Below are 24,365 nucleotides of genomic sequence, written 5' to 3'. Positions count from 1 at the left end.
TAGGAGCTGGGCAGCAGTGTCGACCATGCTCCCCCTTTTTCCTCCCTGCTCCGCTCCTCTCCCTCGTCCTGCCTCCCCTCTCTCACCCTCACTCTCTCTTAATATTGAGTTGCCAGGGTAAAAGGGGGCCAGAGGAATCTAATAACTGTGACAGTGGGGCTTTTTTGGCATTGTTCCTGAAGCTGTGCAGACACACACAGGGCTGTCTGCTGGCTCTAATGAAAGGTTAAATGAATAGGACAAAGTGACAGGAGGTACAATAAAGAAACAAGAAGGAGGAGAGAGTGTGTGTGTGAGCATGTGTCCATGTCTGTGTGTGTGTGTGTGTGTGTGTGTGTGTGTGGTGGTTGGACTCCTCAGCTCAGGAACAAGGAGGACAGCCCCTCCACAGCGCCACAATATTCAAAACAGATTGGTGTGACACTGTGTGTGTGTGTGTGTGTGTGTGTGTGTGTGTGTGTGTGTGTGTGAGTGAGTGTGACTCACCACGACACAGATGCTGAAGAGGAATTCCAGCATGGGGTTCTTTGATAAATGTTAAGGTCACTGGCAGAGGGGAGGGGTGGAGGCAGGATGAAGAGGAGAGGGCAGGGCGGGGGGGGCAGAGGGAGTAACGAGGGGGGACGCATGTCTCGTCTTGTGCCTCTCCCTGCCTGTGCCTTGGTGGAATGTGGAGTCACATGAAAGAGGCCCTCTCTCTTTCTCTCTCTCTCTCTCTCTCTCTCACTGAGACTCGTCTCCTGTGTCTGTCTCAAAAGCGCCACTGTCCCCGTTCTGACACACTACCTGTCAGCAGACCCCCCTACACACCCCACCCACCCCCGTCACCACAGCTCCAAAAACACACACACACACACACACACGCACACATACAGATGTGGTGTTCACCCACAGTTTAAGAGCGTTAGGTTTCCCTCAAACAGGAAAAGTGAACTAAGACACAAACAAACATACAAAATCCCATCATCCTTAGACTGTTTAATTACTATGATTATCACCGTAAATAGCACCTCTGTCACCAACAATCACCGGGTAGGACTTCTAACATGTCATCCAGGTTTGTGGTGATGTATTGCATGGCACAGCACAGTTCAGTAGAAGCGGCGTAATCAATTAAAACTGCATTTCCCCTGGAGATTGTGGTGTAGATGTTAAGTATGTAAATGTCATGGTCAGGGTTAATATTTGGCTTCAGACTTAAGATGAAGTTTCGATTAGACGGCATCAAATCAGTTCTATAGAGTTAATCCATTATGTTCCTCCCAAAACATGAGGTCGAGTAGAACAGCAGACAATATGACTGTAGCAGGTGTGTAGTGTCCACAGTTCACTTCATATCCTCTATCATTTCAAACTCTTAAAAGGCTGAACTCCCTGACTCTCGGTGAGAGCATGATAACACTGTTTGTATCTGCCATTCAAAACCACACAGAGGTGTTTTCTTATAAAAACATATAAATCACTGTCTGTGAAGTAAATCTGTTTTACGATAATCTGATTCAGGCTTGGTTAGGTTTGATGAAAGGGCATTGTTTGGGTGAAAATGAGAACCTAATTAAAGTAAGAAAAACATCCTGGTTTGGTTTAAATTCCTACTTCGTGAAGGTTAGGGAACCGTCTTTGCCATGGTTACACTAATAACCACTTAGTTAAGGTTATGGAACGATCATGGTTACAGTTAGCAGAAACCAAAGCTGACTGTCGGTAGGAAACAGGAACTGAACAGCAGCCTACTGTACCACATTTTGTTGACCTATCCATCCACCATGACCTCCTCCCTGTGCAGCTCTATAATAACATCACTCAGCTTAGTGCTTTGGATGGACAAGAGTTAGAATTACCGCAGCCACTAGAGGGCCTCGTCACCTGCACGTAAACAAACGCCATTTTGGGGAGTTTTCTGAAACAACTGGTGCTACTCTCTGAGATATACACATATTCCACTAAATACATGAAAATGTTCACAAGAGAATTGAACACACACACACACACACACACAATGCACTGACATCCTTCACTGGCTTCTTAAAAAGCAATATTCAAAATCAAAAATGTGATTCATCCAAGGATAAAGAGTCCGAACTCTGTATTAAGACTGGTTAATAGAGGCCAGCTCATACATTCAGCCCACAAGGTTACAAGTGTGTCTGAAACATTATCAGTGTATTAAAGTCAAGAATCACTGTCAGCCTGGTGAAAGTAAAGTCTTGAAAAACCAAGGTGACGACTGCTCCCTCTTGACTTTGGTTACTACACACCCACATGAACACACAGACTACAGCTACCTACGTTCAAACTCCAAATCCCCAACCTGAAAATCCATCAGGAGTCAGATGTGAGCTATGCAGCTACAAGTGAATAAAACTGGCCGTAACCAGCATTTCCATATAACTGTATGCTGATCAAAATATACATATTCTGCCATATACTCACAGCTGGGAGTGCTATGTTACTGTCTAGTTATTTGCTCTGGAAGAGTTTAAGATTAATAAGATTTTAATGGTCAGACCTTCTAAACTGTACCTGTTTAACACGTTCATTGACCTTTTCATTAATAAAACATTAATAAAAAATGAAAAGGAGGCAACAGTCTGAGTGACGGCTGTAGCTGTCAGTCAGAAAAGCGTGTGCATTAAATGCTCAGTATCTTAAGGCTGTGTGGGCCAGAAGAGATTGGAAGAGGGGAAACTTAATATGATGCTACATGCAAAACCATGTACAGGGGAACTATTATTAAACATAAAGCTACCCAGATTAAGTTGGAAGGTAAAACAAAGAACATTGTGCTTAAGAGTGAAATGGAAATGTCATTTATTGACTGTACAGCCAGGTCTTACATGGAAACAGAAATAAGACATAACAACATAAAAACAGTGTTACAGCTCCTTCCCAGTGCAGCACAAGTGTCAAAGAGACACTAACACAGTACCTGAGCACTTCATTGTGTCTGTACTGATGGAGATTCTCTTCTTTATTAAACTGCTGTCTTCTTGTATGGCCTGAAAAAAGAGCAAACAAAAGATCACAAATTTGAATAAAACTGTAAATGTATAAATTAAAAATGATTGGATTTAATTTAATATTCAATTGATTTAATTTGGATTGGGTTTAATTTTTACATGACGTACAGTACATAAATCGGATTAAATTTTTACAGTACATACCATCAGTGTCCAAAATCGTGGCAGCACAGGTCCTCCGTGAACATTTTTCAGAGTGGCTCAAACCTCCCTCGAGTCATTTCACAAATCCACACACTGAGAAAAGGTTTGTCTTTGTGGAAGTAAAGTGGGATGCAGGAAATTAACTAACTACACAATGTCACATTATGTTTATCATATTCAAAGTAGACTTTTCATAGGCACATGTATGAAATCAAAGTAGTGTCACTGTGCTCACTCACTGAATCCCGACAGTATTCTGTCAACACTTAACTCTTGGATATTGAAGTACATTGAAGCATCTTTATTGTTGCAGCAACTGTTTTGTCGCTGCAACAATAAATAAAATTCCTGAAGCAGCATAATGAGATTTTCATGTGATGGTTTTGCCATTCAGGACAGACTCACCAACACTTCCTGGCATTGACTGTATAAATATGGCAGCATTCATAACATCAGTGTCTGATGATTTCACCTGAGCACAATGAATGAAGCAGCCTTTGTTTCTCTCTTTCACACAGGAGCTGCTCTGTAATGGACTACATGGCTGGGAAGGGGCAACACCTTCAGCGCCAACTGCAGTAGAAGTGAAAGGTAAGCCTTACAACGAAACTCCCACCAGTTACATCTTTTCTGAGGTAAGTGGTCACCATGTTATGGATCATGATCACAGAGCCTGAGGTTTGAAAAGGTGAAGGAGTACAAAACATGTACGGATTCAAGAACCTGGACCCAAGAAGATCCCACACTCAGTCTTCCCCTCTCAGTGCTAAAGGAAGGAACAGTCTGTGCCACAGTCCAAAAACACAGCACAGTGTTGGTGAATGATCCAGAAAAGGCTTGAGAGAAGTGAACAAAACAGAGAGGTGTAAACTCCACGGCTGCACATGTATCCTCGGCCGTCCAGCAAAGGGAGCACTGAGCCACACAGTGCATAGTCTAAATAGAGCACGGCTTCAAGAATCTGGGGAACATCTGAGCCAACTTTCACACGCCCTGTTCTCAAAAATCCTCTGTGAGCCTAAAAATCATGAGGGCTGCTAGCCACACTGGTTCCATGGACACTCAGCACTGCCAGTCTGGAAGCATCCAACACAGTGGAGTCAGGCTGAAGTGGAAAGCTGAACAAAGGAGACTGTCCTCCCATAAAACATGACCTCAGAGGTTGTTGGTGCAAACAGTCTATAACGACCCACAGTTCAGATTTCTTATGACGTGTTATTTGGCGGTCATGTAAGACAGAATCTGAGTTCTCAGTAAATGCCCCAAAACAGTTTATGATTAAGTGGCAAAACCCTCCGTTCTGGGTAATTATGATGGAGGAGGTCAGGGAGGATGGATGGGTCAACAAAACACTGGACTTGCTCAGAGTTGCAAACCATAGCAGGAGCAGTGGAATAAGACGTGGAAGCAGATTTTATCTGTGATGTACCAGGCAGGGAGAGCAGGGCAGGAAGTGTTGCATCAGGAAACTTTAACTGCAGATAGTCATCTCATTTGTTGTGTTGCTTATGCGTTGCTACATGCAACCATTGACAAGGGAAGATCATCGGGCTTGTCGTGATCGGTCGAGTCAGTACATGTAAATTCAATGCCACCATGCACATTTTTCTTAATAAACAGGCATTTGTGAAACAGCAGGTGATATTGTACCATTAGAGAGCGCTGTGGTGAGCTGAAGCCTGAGGAAGAAAATGCCTGGACTGAGGTGCAGAGTTTGCCTTTGTCCTGTTCTTGGGATGGCACATAAACAGATTTAAAATGAGAGAGTTCAGGATTGTGGACCAGAGGAATTATTTCAAACGCAATTCAGGTAAAAATAACATTGTCAGCACAGTTACCAGCAAAGAGGGAGACACTCAGGGCAATAATTCCAAAGTCAACATGCTACATCTCAGTCCTCAGGAATTTTTCATGAGCCACCACTTATCTTGTCATATCAAATTTCTTCCACCAGCTTTTTTGGAAGGAAGAGAAAAGACACCTTTAGGGCAAATTATTCTCCTTTAATCAAATCACTCTGTATGGCCTGAGGAGATCTTTCCGTGCCTTTTGAGTCACTGGGGCATGGGCCACTAATGCACACGCCCCAAAAAAAAAAAAAAAAAAACACTCAGACACTCACAAACACACACACACAGAGTCGTACAAACAGTCACATAGACACCATGCATAGAAGCAGTTTGGTGTCTTTTTTATCTGAAAGCAAGAAATGAGACTCAACAGGAAAATAAAAAATACAAGAAGAAAGCAAGGAACAAAGTGGTGTCTGGAGTTTCCATCACAAGTGAAATCCCAGATTTTCTCACTCACTGTTCATGGAACAAAATCGAACAACTTTATTCTGGAGTGCAGTCAGTGCAGGAGGGAGCTATAAAATATAAATTATACCACATAACCCTATACCTCCCAACTGAGCCATTTGGTTACAACTATACTCCTGTTCGTTACACTGGTCCAGCGTCTCTGGTATTTCTATAGCGTCGACATGAATTATATTCTTTCCCCGTTGAAGAACGTATGGATTACAAGTGAAATGTAATTTCCCTACCGATCGGACCGTTGCCACCCAGTGACACTGAAGTGTTTATTTTACACAGTTGCTCGTAATTAGTTCTGGACAGAATCAATTAAGGCCACCCCAAATTACAGCTGAAAATGTGAAGAATCACGGCCGTGTCTGAGAAGACAGAGAAATGCAGCGGGGTGTATTTCTACAGGCTGAGTTGAGCAGAATGTGTTCTATCATTTCTCACTTTAAACAAATAAAGAGTGAGGGAGTGTGTGGCTTCTGCACACACTGGGTGTGTTCATGTTCTGAGACCAAAGTTTCCCTGATTCCTTCCTTCAGGAATATGATAGTGTTTGGATTAACATGTGAAATGAAGCCTGCAGAAAAAAAAAAGACAAAAAAAAATGTAACACGTGTAAGTGCGAGTATCAGTTTACAGGTTAAACACAGCTTGTAGCGCCGAGCCTGATTTTAATCTGATTAACTTGCTATTTCCATGTGTGATCTATCTTCTCGCCACCGACATATTATTATCATTTAACAGATTAAAACTCTCAGAGATATCAATCTGTGTGATAGTACAAGACAAAACATATCTCTAATGCTCATGTCATAACAGCTGTTAACCCTATTCATTACCCTTTGCTATTTATTTCTCCTCTTTAAGAGTTAAGAATCACATGAACACAGGCCACTTTTCAAAATGTATTCAGAGGAAATTTGAGATTTTTCAGGAGTGAAAGTGAGTGAAGATTCACTTTCTCACTTGGTACTCCGAGGTGCAAAAAAATGTAATTATGCCTCTCATATGTATATTGTTTTAAATCAAGTATGTCTCACACTGTGCTCTTTATTAAATTAGGTGTTCTGCGATCCAATTTGTTTTAACATTTCACAGTGTCTCTGTTTAGTCGCTGAATCCCACAGCTCAGGTTACAGCGTCTTTTCAAAGATTTTTTAATCTCAAGTGACCATTAGGTGTACGACCCCCCCACCCTCTCAAAATATTACCTTTTCTGTCACTGCCAAGACACACTATCAGTCACTCGAGAGATCACTGGGGCTGAGGACAGATGGAGATTATCAGTACAGCTGTGACCCTCCACTGGATTAATAAAAACAGAAATGCTGTGTATCATCATTCAAGATATGAAACTGCTCTCTCAGCGGTGTTGAATATATTTTACCTGTGAGCACAGTCACTGTGAGCAAACGTACATATTTCCCTTCATCTAAAATAAATTCTGTTTGTTTGTTTTTTCTCTCTGCTTCACACTTACACACATTTCCTTTCACCCGTGCACTGCTGGGGTTAAGCTCTTTCCCTCAGAGTGCAATCTCATCAGAACTGAAACTGCACAGAAAACGAGGAGGAACATGAAGGTCAATAAGTGATTATTTCCCTTAATTAATCACATAAAGTATTTATTTTTAAATAAGCAACTGCACAACCATGAATTCACAAGAGCAGAAAATATATAAATGCACCAAATGTATTATCAATGGATCCTTTCTGCACTTAGCACCCATTCTGTTCACATAAAGAGGAAGCGACTGAGAAAGTAAGAAAAGCAGAGAGGATGGAGAGGAGGGTGAAGAGGAGGAAGGAGTTCTGGATGTGAGCAGTAATCAGAGGAAACCAGCAGGGGGGACAGGGAGGGTTGGAGGGGTCAGAGCAGAGCACCACTAAGCAGCCTTTCTCTTCATTAGCAGCCTCTCTAAGGGGGGCGTCACAGGCCTACCTGTCCAGCAGATTATTGAACCGGCTAACCAGTGGCTCCCACCCCCTGCACACACACTCTCACACACTCTCCCCTCTCTGATTCCTACGGACCCAGAGGAATCACGACCTCGCAGCAGCCCTCGCTGACAACTTTAACTTTTTCTTTAACCTCACGTAGCAGGGCTACAGGCTGAACCGGGGCATCTGCTCGCCGCATAACGAGGACATCTACCTCCACGTTCTCCCCATTATTTTATTACTGTTGTCCAGTATCACTTCTTGTTTTTCCCTGCAGTTAATATATTTTCCTCCAGCAACACAGCAGCACTTATTCCCTGTCAGTTACTCTGAGAATGTAATAAGTGTATAATTATCTGACACAGGAGGAGAGAGAGAGAGAGAGAGAGAGAGAGAGAGAGACAGAAACACACAGATAAAAAAGCAGCATTTTAACGTGTGTGACTTGTGTGGTGAAGGAAAGCCAGATCGCTGACTGGCCTGGCAGAGAGAGAGAGAGAGCAGCATGGAGATAAAAGTAATGAAATGACACTCCTGGAATGTAAATTGGCATTCTTCACTATAGTAGCAGCACCAGCTCGAGCTCATGAAACATCCCTGACACACACACACACACACACACACATACTCAGGCCAAGCCAAAATACTGTGCTAGACATTAATCTCACACACACACACTCACACATCTCACTGATGAAAGTGTGAAGGTACTTTTTGTGGCGCTTTTAACTCCAGGCCATTCATCTCAATCTCTCTCTCTCTCCCTCTCTCTTTCCCTCTCTCTCTCTCTGTTTCTGTACCCTCTCCCCCCTTCTCTCTGTCTCCTGAAGCATTCAGATATGTCGGCGCTGAAATGTCTTACACTGACATGAAATGCCTCTGTGTACGTCTGCTTGTGTTTCGCTGTCACAGGTCCGGCCATGAGCTCCCTGAGTTTCCTCTCAGAGCTGAACCGTAACACAGGGACGCATAAACAGGCAAAAACCCACTCTGAGGGCAAAACTCTGTGGGCAACTATAAGGCAAGGGTATATATTTTTTAAAAAGAACTGGCACCGTCAGATTATAGTGTAGCTCAGCTCCAACAAACAGCATTATAAAAAAACAACTATTAAAATCATCTAAGCTATGTTTGCATCGACTGTCACTGTCTGTTTTTACATAAACCCTGTTCTATGACAAACAGACTTTTTATGATCTGAAACATGACGGTGAATATTTGAAGAAATCAGTCAAAGGTTGCAGAAACTAAATCTCATGCAACAGGACAGAGTCCTGTCCTGCAGAAAGGTGAAGCAGGATTTTCAGTCAGAGGCCTGAAATGTTGCTGCTGGCTATAAACTCAACTCTGCTCACATTTATTTCAGTAAACACACTCCATACATTTTATCAGCCACGTTTATGTGTGTCGGCTGTGTGACGACACTGAACTAAATTACACAGAATTATAACACTCACTGGTTTGTATGAGTGTGTGAATATGAAGGCCTCAAATCTACAGGTAGTCTGAGCTGGATTGAGACAGAAATGTCATTAAGACAAATAACAATTTGAAAAGTCTTTACGTTGCAGCTGTTAGTTAATGATTTACCTCTGAGACCTCACGGTGAAGTTTATAACTGCTCTGTGGGGAAAAGAGAACTGAGTAACATTTTCAAAGCGTGATGAAAACTATAAAAGGAAATTAAGTGAAGTGATATTTTTAAGTTAGTTCTGATTCTTCGTCTCATTTCTGACTATTCGGCCTCAACAGGCTCAGAAACGCTACTGTTGATTCAGTCAGACAGAGATGGAAGAGAGGCAGAAAAAAAATCTAAACAAGCAGGAGAAATGATTTTTTTCTGTTGAATGCAGGGAGACATGTCAGCGGCTGAGTGATTAGAATCAACAACAAACAGGGAAATAAGTGACTCATAAAGACCTGGTGAAGTTTTTTTTTCTCTCTGCTCTGAGTTCAGATGACAGACTTGAGTTGGAGAAAAGTTACCGGTTCATTATTTATTCTCCCGATCTGTTTCAGTCTGAGGAATTAAAAAAAAAAGAAAGAAAAGAAAAGAAAACATATTTACCATTGCTGCATGTTGTATCTCACAGACCCCGGAGCTCCTGGCACTTTTCAAACTTGGCGTCCTCTAAAAGTCGGCTTTCGCCCTCAAGTGGGGAACTTTCTCCTCTTCACTGCTGTCCGCGTCTGAGGTGATTCGCTGCTCCGTGTCTTTTCACAAACTTCTCATCGCCTTTTGTCACACTTTTAGGTCGTAACGAGGGAAAAACAGTCACTCAGTTTTATTTTTTATCCCCGAGAATCACTCGTGTGCCCGGGGGGGGGGGGCGGGGGGCTGGCTGGGGGTGAGCTGCTTCACCCGTGGAGGGGGGAAGAAACCGCGCGTCAAGACGTTTGGAAACGCGTCGGTCTCGCGGCAGAGGAACGCACGACCACGACTCTGTGTCCGCTCTTCTACTTCTTCTTCTTCTTCTTCCTCCTCTTCTTCTTTCCCCCCGTCAAACCGAAAACTGAAGCCAGGGAGACAGCTGGGGATCGCTGACAACCAGGAGCTGGGTTCTAACTGCTTGTCCTACCTTGAGGAAAAACGAAAAAAAAAAAAAAAAACCGCCTTCCTACACTCCCCCGATGATTTCCTTCTGCAGAGTCAGCGCAGTGCGCCGAGAGGAGAGCTGCGGACGGTCCGGGCTCAGAGAAGGTGGCTGCTGTGTTAATGCTGGCTGAATTCAGACCAGTGTTGTACACGCCGCATGTGTGTGTTTATGTGTGTGTGTGTGTGACTGTGGGTCCAGAGACTTTCTATGCCCGATGAGTTGATTTACGGTGTTATGTCAGGATGAGGAGTCTCATCTGCGTGCGACAAAAAATGTGCCAGAAAAGCCTTAGCCCCGAGACAAGAAATCGGCAGAGTCGCGCAGTACAGCTGCTAGAAACAGTTGAAAAATGATTCAATGATATTCAGCCTGTGTTTGTGTTTAACTTAGATGTATTGTTGTAGGTAAAATAATCTGTATTTACTTTAAACAATATTCTCTGTAGTACCGTGGATCGAATGTGGCCAAAGGGGAAATAAATTATAGAAAATAAACACAAATGTTTTGGAATTTCTTTCCATCTGAGAAAAGCTGTGTGAACTTTTTTTTCATGCTACACACTGCACTTCATCTTAAACCGAGAAAAACTTTCATTTCTAACTTACTCTGCCCTCGCGAGTGCATCGCGCGCACGGCACTGCGCGGGCGTGCTCGCACACTCGCACACGTGTTTCAGGCACTTGGAGATAGTTTGTGGTGTGTGTGTGTGTGTGTGTGTGTGTGTACTGCAGGGATGTGACACTGATTTCCTAAGTTGTGTCCCTCAGATCCTCAGAAGTGGGCGCGCTCATTAAAGTTTCATTGTGCACTTGTTTTTATGAGGATTTGCACAACATTTGACTGAGGCATCTCAAGAGTGAAGAGTTGAAGGAGTGAGGGGTGTGTGTGTGTGTGTTTCTGTGTGTGTTTGAGTGGAGCAGAAAGAGAGACATACAGCGCTCCTCCACAGTGACTGCCTGCCTCAGCCTGGCTCCTCCACCGGGGTGAGAGAGGCAGCTGAATCCCAGGGCAGTCATTTCTATCAAGTCAAGCGTCTGGAAGCCCCACTTGCATGTTTGGTCAAGGGGTAAATAATAGATCAGGGATTAGGCTTGTGTAGAATTCATTCCAGAGTAACAAGCTACTGAGGTCCCAGGATATGCATATTCATTCCTTGGCCAAGGCCGTGGGAGAGCGAGGACCATATGCCTGTTTGTCAGAGGGCTTAGATTGCTAATTAAATGAGATATTACATACTTATGTGAGCAACAAAACAAAAAGCCTTTAAAGAACTGTGTAGTAAAAAAAAACAATGTTTGAATCTGTTGTGTGTGAGTGCTTTGATGCTGCTTTAATTTGACTCAAGGAAGTGTTTTCTATTCAGTGTGGATGAGTATCATGACATGTTCTGCACATTAAAACACAACATGACCTTTTTTACTTTGCTGTTAACATGTAGCTAAACTGTCAGATGAAAAGTCTCTGTTATGACAAACACAAGATGTGTGATAAGTGTAGTTGTGACTGTGGGTGTATGGAGAGCCATGCTGTTATTTTTACCATCTTATTTTCTTTGATCATTATCAGTAAAACTGGTGTGCTTCTGGGTCGATGGGTGGACTGCACTGCATGAGCAGGGTCAGTCCCTTCTTTAGTTTATAGTTGTTTAAAAAAAAAGTGAACTTAGAAATGATCAGCTGATGCTCTGATGTATGGATCTAAGCTCAGTTACTGGGTATGTGTCAGGGCCCAACTCTGCCTCGTAGAAATTAGGTTTATAGTCATTAATTTTGTGGAAAATGTGTCCTTTTGTCAAAAATATGAGGAGAGATTTTTAATGTTCAAAAAATGTTTACAACAATATCTGCTCAAAACAGCTGATGTATGATTCATGTTCTTGATGGCAATGTTTAGGTACTCACAGAATCTGATTAGAGTCAGGGAAAGATCCAGGTCTTGGCAATTTCCTTAAGTTACGTCAAGTCAAGTCAAGTCAGATTTATTATATAGCGCAATCACAACAGAAGTTATCTCGAGAGAGTTACGTGGTGCATTATCACTACACATGTTTTGCTTGTCACACTATGTCATCTCTGGACTGACTAACCCCCAACCCTCATTAAAATAGAGTTAAATGACACGCAAAAAGTTTAAAATGTGTAGATATGGCATGTGCAATGTCCTTGAAAGTGGAGTGTCATCTATTCAGAATCCCACAGGATCACGTAGAAATGCTTTGTTGCCTCACACTGACCACACCCAGGAGTCAGGATCCAAACCCCGGTCTCTGATATCATAGGTCCAAGTGAGTTTAAGTTTCCCTCAAGATGTATTTAGAAAAAAACAGATTAGTATGTAAACAGGATTTCTGGGAGACAGGGTTTCAGGGTAGAACCCACTAACACTGTCTGCAGTGACCTGAGTGAAAGGTGCTGTTTTGGATTTATGACACAAGAAAATCATGACTATGTGAAAGTTTAGAAACATCATTTTTTCCAGTTGTAAAACATCCTACACATTTTGCTTGTTTATATTGTGTTTATTATATTAAAAAAATAGTGTTCAAAAAGATTTTGGTGTCAGCCTCTCAAACTCTACCATCAGATAAAACCGTGCACCTGCCTGGTATTTGAGTAGACACAGACAGTCTACTGTACATCCAGTAAAGGCAGCTTGATGGGAAAAAAGAGAGAATGTGTTTATTTGTCCCTGTGATGGGATCCCACTGTTCCCTAATTACCCAGCGGGACCACTGATAATGAGCTATTGAACCTGCTACCGGAGTGTTCCACCTCCTGGGACGGCCATCAGCTGCTGTACTGCTCTCGTGGATCCATCAGATCCACAGAGGAGCTCCTGTTCATTAAGTTCCAGTCACTACCGAAGCATAGAAAGGTCCAGAAAGGTCACTCTGGCCATGCCCAAGAACCCAGAAGACTTTTCAAAGGACTGGCTCATACTGCGAGTTCTCCTCACCAATCAGGAGGTAGTTAATGGCTCCAGGGGTGTTTCTTTATTACTACTACCAGCAGCTACCAGTTTCTGATGCCAGATAAGTGGTACATTTATGGTAACGTTGCTATCATCATGTCAAGTCACATTTATTTTTATGGCTCAGAATCACCCAACGTGCCTTAGAGGGTTTTGAACACAACACCTTCTATTCATCCACGTCTGGTTTGGATACACAAAAACTCCAACAAAAAAACTTGAACAGTAAAACAGGAATGATCATGAAGTAAAACAGTAAAACTGTACCAGAACACAGAGACAGGTCTGTGCCTAAATGTTTTACTATGATCTCACCTAACTCATAGACAGGGAAGCACAGGTGTTGGAAAAAGACAAATACTTTTCTCATCTAAAAGCTGTTTTCCGACTGGACAACATTTACTCAAAGCGATCAATGTCCCATGTCCTTGGTCTCCTCTCTCATACTCAAGGGAAATATGAACTTAAATACAACCTCACCACCTTAATTTACCCTTTCACCAAGCAAAGGACAAGCTCTGCAGTGAGCGCCCGAGGGAAATAGTCTGACTCCTTGTTCCCACACATCCTGAGGGGGCTAACCGGGGTGGGGATGGCACAGTAGTGAGTGTGGCCCTGAGGTTCATGGTACCGTGGATACACGCAAACACACACAGAAACACACACATAAGACATATACGCTGCTGTCTCCAGGAGGTGTGTCTTGTATGGATCAATTCCTCCTTTATGAGAGCTCTTGTCTGGTGAGGAGAGGACCAGAAGGTCATCAGATGAGAGTCAAACAGAGGTCCACGCCATCTCATCAGAGCTGGGGTTAGGACATGAACAAGGGGGCTTGTGCACGAACAGCATGTGGTGGAGGCGGTGGTGATGGTGGAGGTGGGGGGGGACTTATGGGAGGTCAGCGACATCACATGCATACAGGAACGCACATGATGGCAGAGACAGAGTGTAAGGTTTGTGGTGAGGGAAGGTTTTGAGCTGTCTGATTTAGGTGCAGAGATATTGTATGTCTGAAGGCTGAAGACAGGGAAGACAAGTGGTAATCAATGGTTTCTCTGTCCTGGGGTTTTGTAAGGCAGTCCAAGGTCTCACAGGATCCAGCATGAGGATGGCTCATGCTTGAGGTCAAAAGTGGCTGATAATTCTCCCATGGACTCCACTGAGAGATATAATATCCCTCCTCAGGGCATTGCTTGAATAGAAATGTGTACAAACAAGCCTTAAAATGTTCAGCATTTGAACATGAATTTAGGGAGCAATTTCAAAGCTTTGTGAGGGCCAATTTCAATTTCAAAAGGCGCCCAGTGTGATAACAGCTTGTTATTATCTAATCTCATTCAACAAGAAAACGTTAGACACCGAACAAATAGAGCCATCAGCCAGCCGCACTACAAAGTGACTGTGTTCAAAGACTGAGTGTAACTCTCACATGCTGGAGCCTGTCTCATTTCCATGCAGGGGGAGTGATGTTCTACTAAACACTGTGCAGGTTTGACATCCCAGCTGGCATTTGTACAATCAATGTTCCTTTAAAGCTGGGGACTCGTGACGCTTTAGTATCTATTGTCATCTCCCGCAGTTCTCGGGTTCTTTCCTCCCTCAGCATCAAAGCTAGGCCACATTAATGCAGACAATATCCCCACTTACCTGAGGCGGCAGGCGGAGACTGTGCTTTCACAATTCTCCATGGAGTGTCATGTTTTTCCCCGGGATGTGCCTCTCTTCCTTCCTCTGTCAGCGGCGGCACACCAGGGCTTGTCATTTGGTTCTTGAATTTTTCATGCAGGTGCATTTGCATGATCACAATTCTGGTGTCACTTGAACTTCCCCTGTGACTCCGCTGAGGCAGAACAGGAGTGGAGACATGCATGCTTATTGGGATTGTCGATGCAAGAGCTGTCTTGTTTCAAGGGGTGGCACTTCACAGTTTAACAGTTAGGCAATTAGACAGGAGAGGCCCACAAAGACAACTTCACACAGGAGTCGGTTTACATTTGCTACTGTAATGTTTACATTTGCTGCTATATATCTAAGTCAGTCATAGTCTGTAAGGAGTTACAGTGAGAGTTTATTTCACCTGGGTGGAGAGGGCACATGATCTCAGAAGTACAGCTAAATGAGAAGATCTGTTAATGTGGGTGTATGCACTACTCCACATGTGAACCAGTGTTATAAATGATCTTCATTATGACCAAAAAAAGCTTAATCATTTGACCATGTCTCTCCAAACAGTCCACAGATCATGATCAAGACTAAAGATTAAAATGTCCTCTGATTCATTTTAACAGATATGAATTTCAGAGATCCCAGTTAAACTCGGAATATAATATGAATCTCGCAGGGTGAGTCTCTTTTCAGTCACAGAACCACTACTCCCATGAGTGCCAGGAGACAAGCTGATGATTGACTGTTGAATTAAAGATCCATTCTTCATTCATGCTTTGTTTCTATTACAGAGCCTGTTTTCACTGCAGGTTACTATAATTCAAAGTATTATCAGACATGATGTTTATTAAAATAGGCCTGTGTTGGATATAGTCTCCACATACAGTATTCTTATGAGCTACTTAATATTAGCACATTAAAACATTTCCTGACAGTGTGTTAAACAGTGAAACGTCAGTAATGCTGCAACCTGTTCATTTTAATGGGCAAATAAATAAAGAAAGATAAACAGCATCGTACTATCCATATCAATTTAACTGTGAGAAACAATAAGACAATTATTAATCTGCATTACAGTCGTCAACATCACAGCATTTAACCCGTTTATAAAAGCTTCCCAATGAAAGAGGAGAAATCAAATCATGACAGCGGTTGAAGTGAGTCTTTTTTTTTTTGTTTTTATTGTAACTGCCGGAAGCATGTCACTGTGATATGAAAGAGTATTCGGTTGAGATCTGTCTTTTTATGTGCCTGAAATGCTCTTAGATCTGGATTAATCTGTCATTAAAGGCACACACAACAAACACTTAAAAGCGTGAGATACAGGTTGCTTCAAGACCTGGGAAAGAGCAGCGGCAGACACTGTCACAACATGGTGGAACATGTCTGTGGTGAACGTGTGAGCAACTGGAGGTGACTGAGGCCAAATTATACGCATTGATGATGAAAGAGGGGATGGTTAGAAGAGGATCCTTTTCAGTTACCAGCTTCTTCAGACAGAGCTGTGTTCATTTTAATATATTTTTCCATATGATCTTTTTATTGTTAACAGCTTCATAAGAGACTTTGTACCACTGACTGGTTTTCTGTTGTGACAAATATATTCAAAATCTTTTGGCCTCAAGACAAAAGGTGCAACTGAAGGGACCAGTTGCAGATGCATGATAAGAGAGAGAGAGAGAGAGAAGGGGGAGAGAGAGAGAGACAGAGAGAGGAGAGAGAGAGAGAGAGAGCCTTATTCTTAGATACCATGTGTCAGTCTGTGTGTCTGAACAAGAAACAGGGGGCAGGCAGATGTTGTGCATTATGTACCAGTCTACTGCCTCTAAAATTGTTCCGCAAATGAGGATCTTAATGAGAGGCAGTGTTCGTGGGTCAGGGAACAGCCTAATCATGCTAAGTCAATTGCATCTTTTCTGTTTGTGTGTGTATGTGTGTGTGAGAGAGAGAGAGAGAGAGAGGGAGAGAGAGAGACAGTGAGCAGATGAACCAACATTTGTCTGACTGAAAAGGAGTGCCAGTCCTCATATTTCTTCATTTTCCTCTCTCACCCTGCGCTCCAAATCTGGCTGGACACTTAAGTACATTAGCTACACAATATGGAGTTGTCTTGTCTCAACAGCAAAACAGATGTCAAACATGCGTCTGTTCATTTTTCCTCGCTTGCATCCAGTTCCCACTATGGAGTCAGGATTCAGAATTTATTGTGCATAATGTCTTTGACCTCACCACGGATCATTACAAACGTATAAAACAAGGCAAATATCAACAAGGGTAAGGGTATAAGTTCACCTGTTAAAAGAAAAACAACATTTTAAACATAAACTACCACATAAAGATCAATATCATATCTCAATGTCATGTCTCTTTACCGTCATTCATGTGGCTGTTGAGCTTTGATATAACAACAGGGATTTATAGCCTTGTAAAACAGCGCTTGCAGACACAGGGGAACACTCATTCTGTGTAGTAAAAATCATACATCATACATCTGCAGCAGTGTTTTCACTCTGTAGTCTGTGTGTATGTGTGTGTGTATGTGTGTGATATCACAGTAGTTTCACATCATCTCTCCTGACCACTGACATGTCATTTTCTATGAATGCTACTGTCATTTTAACACTGTGATATTTCTCTGATGCTTTGTGTAACATGTTATTATTCCACTTCTGGTTTTTTAGTTACACTATGGTATATTTATATGTACAATGATACAGAAATTATTACAGTAATTAGACTTTTCCACTCCCTTCTAGTGTTTGTGTTTGTTACCCAGCCTATGTAAAGATTTTAAGACTAATTTAAAGTCTTAAAAGTCTTAAATGTAAGTCATTAAATTAGTCTTTAAATTTAGTAAGGGATTCAGATATTATTATCAAATGTTTTTGACATTTTATTACCCTTTGAGATAATTGCAACAGTTGTAATAAGATTAAATGAAAAAATAATACAAATATAGAAACAAAAAAATACACAGTTATGTTATGTGTGTTCTGTAATGTATCTGTAATAGGCCTAAAGGAAGAAAAAAATAGATTCAACTTTACAATGATTGCACACAGTAAGAACCAGTACAACAAAATGAAGTTTAGCATCTAATTATATTAGCAAGCTTGCACATAGATCTATATAAAGATAAATATACATAATGAATCAGTCACTGACAGTCAGAAGAGATGTAACTGTGATGTACACAATAAACAAAGCCAGAAGTGATTTGGTGGGTAGAAAAAGCAAATGAACTCTCCATCCACATCCAAAGCATTGAATGATTAGGAATTCTTTCATATATAGTCATTTATAATTTAAAAGCAATGGATCTGAGCCATGGTGGTCTGGACTTGGTAGTCGTTGCTCAGAGTTTGTCTTGATCTTAGCTTATAGTCAGCTAAAATGTTCTTCTGATGAGAGCCCAGTGGGAGACACAAGCTGATTCAAGAAGTCACAACCAGGGCAGTTCAGAGGAATTGCCAACCAGTATGGCCACAAGGTACGGCTTCATGGATTTCTGTTAAATCTTCTGGCTCCATATGAAATAGCAAGGATGGATGTGTAGGAAATGAATCACTGGAGCAGTGTCTGATCGCAGTGAGCCATGTATCGTGCATATGCACACAAATGTGTTAGTCTGTGGTTCCTGTTGTGACACAGTCTGTCAATATTTTGAATACCAATCTGTCAGTCTTTAAAACATACACAGTTACTGTAGCTGGAAGATTAAAAGATCACTGTTTTGAACCGCTTATTAAATAACACTGTAGTGTGTTATTGTGTAGTAAACAGATTAAACTCCAAACACCCAGACAGGACCGCCTCTGGTCCCCAAACCCACCGTTGAAAACTAACACACGGATTCTGATCATGATACCGTAAATGAAGGGTAACTGTCGTGAAATGACGTGAAACGGAAAACAGCGGGCTTGTTTGAAAGGAGGAAAGCATCTCTGTCGTTATTGACAACAGTGAGGTTCGCTGGTAAAGTTTGTCTCGGTTTTATGGAAAGAAAGAAAATATTCAGTAAATAAGATATAGAGGAGAGATAAGTATGCTGTGGTGGAGACGAGTCGTGATGTTGTTCGGGACCGCAGGCGGAAAACTGTCAACAGCAGACAAGAAACAGGAAATATAAATGTTTGTTAAGCGGCTAACGTTAGCATAGTTAGCTCCAGTAGCTGTGTCCTGTGCTGTAACGTTAAAGCTGCGGCTACAGTGTTGATAGCTGCCTGGTTAGCAGGTGATTAAACAGGTAAGAGACGAGCTGTGTTCACTCCTACTAAAGAGCTTCTTAGTCAGCTAACAGGTATCACCTTACTACAGGTAGCTAATGTCAGGTTAATGATACGAATCAGCTGTCGATATCAAGTTAAACTAAACATTGTATAATCTTTTTATCCGTTGTTACAAGTATTATTTCTGTTCTGAGAGCCACCAAACTGATATCAGTTGTTATTTTGATTCCCTTTCAGTACCCAAAATGTCCTCCAGAGTCGACAGTCGTGTTCTGGTGTTGGAGCAGCAAGTGAAGAGTTTATCAGATGAATTAATGCAATGCCAGGTATGTATGAATAAGAATATTTTCTCAGCTGGCACTTTGTACGATATACCAAGCTAAAACTAATGCACCACAAACTGCAGCCTCCAAAATGACCATTAAATTGAGTCACCACCCCTCTGAAACAGTTTTAACCAACCATGATTATCTGACTGTGAGGGACAATCTACACACACCATGCAGCACTAAAAGTGAAAACAGCTTTACTTCCTCTCTTCATTATTTCATCTCCATCAGACAATGACTGCCCATTTATCATCTTAATCATCAAAGACTTGTGACTGTTGTTTAATATAAAATAATGATTTCTGCATGTTAGAAAGTAGCTCAATCATCTGTGTCTATTTCAGCTCCACTTATTTGGATAGAAAAAGCATAACTTATGATTATAGTTTTGAGATTTATGAGCAGTTGTCAGGTGAAATTGAAATGGATACCTGCTTTTGTTATTTAAAGATGGGTTTATTTTACTAAATTGCATTGATTGTATTTTATTTGTTCAGTTGCCCCTTTCATCCTAAAGTATGCAAATGTCCTGACCATACTTTATTGAATGTTCAGCAAAGATAGTAAATAGTGTGCAACAAATATCTGCTTCTAGAGAAAATGTGAATAAACAGATCCTCCCCTGTTTTGTGTTTGTTCAGATGAATTCAAACACACAGATACAGACAGTGCTTATGAGCAGATCTGAGAGCGTTTCATCCTCACTGTGGAAGTCAGTGATTGAGGGAGGGTGTCCTTGCATACTCACCACCAGGTGGTGCCTAATAACATGAGTGAACTGAACCCAGCAGTTATCACTTTGCATATGCACTGTACCTTGTTGTACAGGTAGACAGACAGCTGTGGGCCTCAGCAGATGATGTGTTACATCTGAGTTTTTATTAGACTATAGATACCAACCTAACAAATGGGGCAGGAACATTTGTTGTGCTGCTGTGTGACTGTAACTGAATATGTGCCTGTTACCTTAGTTATTGTGTGTGTAACGTTTAGTTTGACTGAAGTTAACTTTCTGAAGTAACTCAGAAAAATATGTTTTTCTTAGTCTTCCATAATTTGTAGGAGCCACAAGTGTAAAGCACTTATGGCGCAAATCCATGTGTGCACCATTTTAACTCAATAAAAACTTCATTTGCTTCTTATCCAGCAGCATCGGGTCTAAAAATTAGATATTTAAAATGCTCCAGAGATCATAAAAACACATGTTGAAATCACCGTATTCGTATTTAATAACATGATGCATGTTCTCATTAAGGCTATAGTACTGGCCTGTTTATTTTGAGCTATCACTTATTTTTTTACTTTTTAAAATATAAATTTGGATTATGTAACATTTTTTGCAGACAGTTGTTAGGTATTAAATGTTGTTTCCAAAGTCGTGGCGGTCTAAATTAATTTCTATAATTAGGGGGTTTTACCCACCTAAGAACACACAGAATAAAGGTGCAGCTGCACTTTTGTCAATAGAAATTTTCCTACTGCAAATTGCATATTATCTTAAATGTTGCTGGAAACATTTCCAGAGCCTATAAACATTCCCACAGCATTTTGATTGTGTCACTAATGGAGAGCACCTTCTCACTGTAACAGCCATATTGAAATGTTACTCTCGGTTGTAATGCACCACATTATAGTACTACAGGTTTACCAGTGATAATTTGTTCTCTCTACTTTGACAGTCCCCTGCTGCCTCACATTAAACTGACATGGAAGCCGTCCTTGGTGGTCTCGTCTGGAGCAGAACATCAGTGATTCTGTCTATCTAATAGGGACCTTTAGTTGTGCAGTGTACCATTTAAATAGTGGCATTAGAATACCATTGATGTCTTAAGTCTCTGGCAAGATGTACTTCAGGACAACCATTAACTACAAAGAGTCTCATCTGTCGGCCAGCAAATGTTCCTACTAGACCATGCTAATTTTATTAATACGTGGCTGAATTTCAGTGGCTCTTTTTGGTATGTTTAGCCGATGGTGTCTCAGTGTCTAGATTCAAAATGAATAATTCAGCTATCATCAAACACACATTCAGTGCATCTTTAAGTACACATACGGCAGAGGAGGGCTCTTGATGAGGGTCCTGGCTGAACGCTTGTCTGTGGATTGGCTAATGGCAGCCAAAGGCCAGGCAGAGAGAGAGAGTGAGTGAGAGAGAGAGAGACCACCTATTTCATGTCAACCGTGCTGCTTAATTTCATCGTTAGCTGCATTGCAGGGATGATTTGGTGAGATCTCTATCCCCCCTTCACCCACTCCCCCTCTGTATACAAGCACATACAGATGCATACAGAGACAGAGATCTACAGTCCTTCCACTTTATATGTTCAACTCATGGTCTTATCAAGGTCTGCTTCTGCCATTTTAGTAAATAATTGATTAGACACTTTTGAAAAGGGGGTTAAAATTCATATACTAATTGGAGACCAGTAGATTCCAGTGGGAGGGATGACTTTTATCTTATGATGATGTGAACATAATTTATCAGATAATTTTATATTAAGTCGATTTGGTATAATTCTGTCTTTTAATGTCAGAAAATGTAGTTTTTAGATGTCCCTCATTAAATGTAATGTAGCTTAAAAAACCAGCGAGACAATTTGAATTGGAAATGTGTCAGGGGCTGGCTGGGTTTTTCTACTTGAAGATGACTCTCTCTGTCATCAGTTTTGAGTTTCTTTGGGGCTAGTTACTTTGGAGCTGTAGTGGAAAACATATCCGGAGAGCAATTGATTAATAAAGAAAATGCAAGCTCGACTGCTGTGTTTTGATTTGGATCCCCAGCTCTCCACAGTCATAAATAGTGCATAATGACAAGTGTCAATGCTTGCTCCCCTTGAGTCGAAGGTCACATCTCAGCCATGGAGATTCCTGTTAAGAGAGGCTCATGATTAGAGAGGGCAGGCCAGATCAAAAACTATTTTGTACAAGATGCTTAAATTATTGATTGACTGCTCCTTCTGTCGTATGCTAATGTCACTGAGCATCCTGTTAAATTTTTTGTTTTTCAGTCAGAAGAGCTTAGATGTGCTGTGGCCTTGCTGCATTTTAAGACATATTTATCAAAAGCTGTTTATCTCAATTAAGACTAACAGCTGTTGACTTGCTGAAACCTTTATTTCCGCAGGCAGACAAGGAGTTTGTGTGGTCCCTATGGAAACGCCTCCAAGTGGCAAATCCAGACTTGACCCAGGCTGTCAGTTTGGTGGTTGAGCGGTAAGTAGATTCATCTCTCAGAGTGCTACCTGAGAAACTCAACAGCTGAAAATTCCTTTATCTCGCGAGTGAGGAGAAATATGTGTGAAAGTCGTTCAAGGGGTGTTTAAGGCACCTTGGCCATTCTGCCGGGGTTACGACGGAATCTGGTGCAGATGCTGATTTAAGCCTTCTTATCCCCGGTCTAGCAGTTCAACCATGGAAACCCTTTTAATGAAAATTCTCCTCCTCTGCTGCTCCCATTCTGAGCAGTTGAAACACTCCTGCCAAATACTTGTCTTTATCAGATAAATTGTGAGATTGAGTATGACCTCTTTTGCAGGGTGGCTAAGCTATATGAAAAACAGTGGCATGGGAACTCTCAGAAAAGATGGAGGAGGTTCAAACTTTTTCCTGATGATGCACAGCTGGATAAATGAAATATATTCCTTCTTAGCAGGAAAAAAATATTTGACTTTAAATTGTTTTTGATGCAGTTTGAACATTACCGTGGTTATTTTTTTCCTCTTGTTCCAAATGCCACTGAAATTAGTATAAAGCTTCATTCACTTCTTCAGTTTTTTCTGACTTTTTTTCTTTTGGGGATACATTAAAATGATATTTTCCCCATCACGGGTGCGTATCACATGCTTTTTGAGTCTGTCAGTTGTTGCTACAGACCTTTAATAGGGGTAAAACACAGTGCAGCAGTGTGCAGAGAGTTCCTCAGTACCTGTGCCTCTCATTCCTTCTCCACACCCTGCTCAGTTCCTTCATAGCCCCTTAGGAAACCCATCAAAGTATGCTGCTCTGCTGAGACTGGTGGGGGAACATGCATCCACAGAGTGTATGTGTATTGTATCACCTGATGCGCAGGAGAATATTGACATGGTAATTGTGTCGACTCCAGTCAAGTGCTGGTGCCCACCGGGAGTTGCCATTCACCCTCCCCTCCCCTTTCTCAGCGGATCTTGTAGAGTGATTGGTTGGTTGCTCAGGACACGGTGAACACAGCTCCAATATACGAGGAGATGTAGCTAGGCCGGCCTGCGTTCCAGCTCCTCCAGGGACACCAGATACTTATTTCGGTGTCTACCAGGGGAGAAGGCTGATCAGAAGAGGCAAAGAGACGAGAGAAAAGGCCTCGAAGATGGGAGGTGTCGAAGGAGCGAGTGATGAGTGGAGGGAATGGAGGGCCCCTGGTGACCTAAAGCAGTTGAAACAAACAGGTCCCCAATTGATGCCTTGTTTTTGTCTCCCTAAAAGTTCATTATGATAAAAGAGGTGCTAGTGGGCATGAGACAAAAGTTCAGAGTTTGGTGCTACAGCATTGTTGTACAGCAGGTATGCTTTAACAGCGAATGAGTGAACAAACCATTTCATTCATACTGACAACACTTAGTTTAGCATTAATACATTTGAGAAGAATAAAAATAACATTGGCTACAAGTAATGGGATGTAAATGGATATTCTTTATTTGCTAGGTACAGGCAGATACACAAAAAACCTGAAAGTATAGTTAGAAATTGACATTTTACAAGATGATTATAAAAGACAAGATTTGTACCAAAAGTATTATGGAATACTTAATATACATGTTTGCTATTTCTGCTTGTTTTTATTTCTCTATATCAGTACATTTAAAAAAACATTGAAGGAAAGATATGGACCCTTTCTATAGGCATATTATCTGTTGATCTGTGTGGATGTACTTTTCATCCACAGCCATGGCCACATAGTCATTTGTTTGTCTTTTCTCTTTCTTCTAGTGAGAAGCACAAAGCTGAGATAAAGGACAGGAAAGTGCTGGAGATCCTCCAGTCCAAAGACTACAAGATACAGGAGCTGGAACAGGTACAGTACAGTTTGATCCAGTGGGCTGTAACTTACTATGTTAAACAAAGACCTGAGCATTTTATTAGGAACACCAGTACACCTGCTCATTCATGCAGTTATTCAATCAGC

At 41.6% G+C, this 24,365-nt stretch overlaps 2 protein-coding genes across 4 annotated transcripts in view; one reads left to right on the top strand and one right to left on the bottom strand.

The window, feature by feature from the left end:
• bnc2 (basonuclin 2) overlaps positions 1–10,588 on the bottom strand; it is a 160,268-nt gene extending 149,680 nt beyond the window's left edge. The window contains exon 1 of one of the 3 annotated variants that reach the window (XM_051070577.1): positions 9,483–10,588. In XM_051070577.1, coding sequence (XP_050926534.1) covers positions 9,483–9,485 — 3 coding nt within the window. In that variant the 5' untranslated portion in view covers positions 9,486–10,588. The remainder of the gene's footprint in view (positions 1–9,482) is intronic. The other 2 variants (XM_018684172.2, XM_051070576.1) reach the window with 2 other exon arrangements.
• An 8,534-nt stretch (positions 10,589–19,122) lies between these two features.
• cntln (centlein, centrosomal protein) overlaps positions 19,123–24,365 on the top strand; it is a 75,032-nt gene continuing 69,789 nt past the window's right edge. Inside the window, 3 exon segments of the mRNA XM_051070270.1 lie at positions 19,123–19,204; positions 22,332–22,420; positions 24,170–24,254. Of these exon segments, the coding sequence (XP_050926227.1) occupies positions 19,124–19,204; positions 22,332–22,420; positions 24,170–24,254 (255 nt within the window). The 5' untranslated portion in view covers position 19,123.

The sequence above is a fragment of the Lates calcarifer genome, linkage group LG5 (assembly GCF_001640805.2).
Source record: "Lates calcarifer isolate ASB-BC8 linkage group LG5, TLL_Latcal_v3, whole genome shotgun sequence".
In the NCBI taxonomy this organism is placed as follows: Eukaryota; Metazoa; Chordata; class Actinopteri; family Centropomidae; genus Lates; species Lates calcarifer.
This window is presented reverse-complemented; position numbering and strand designations above follow the sequence as displayed.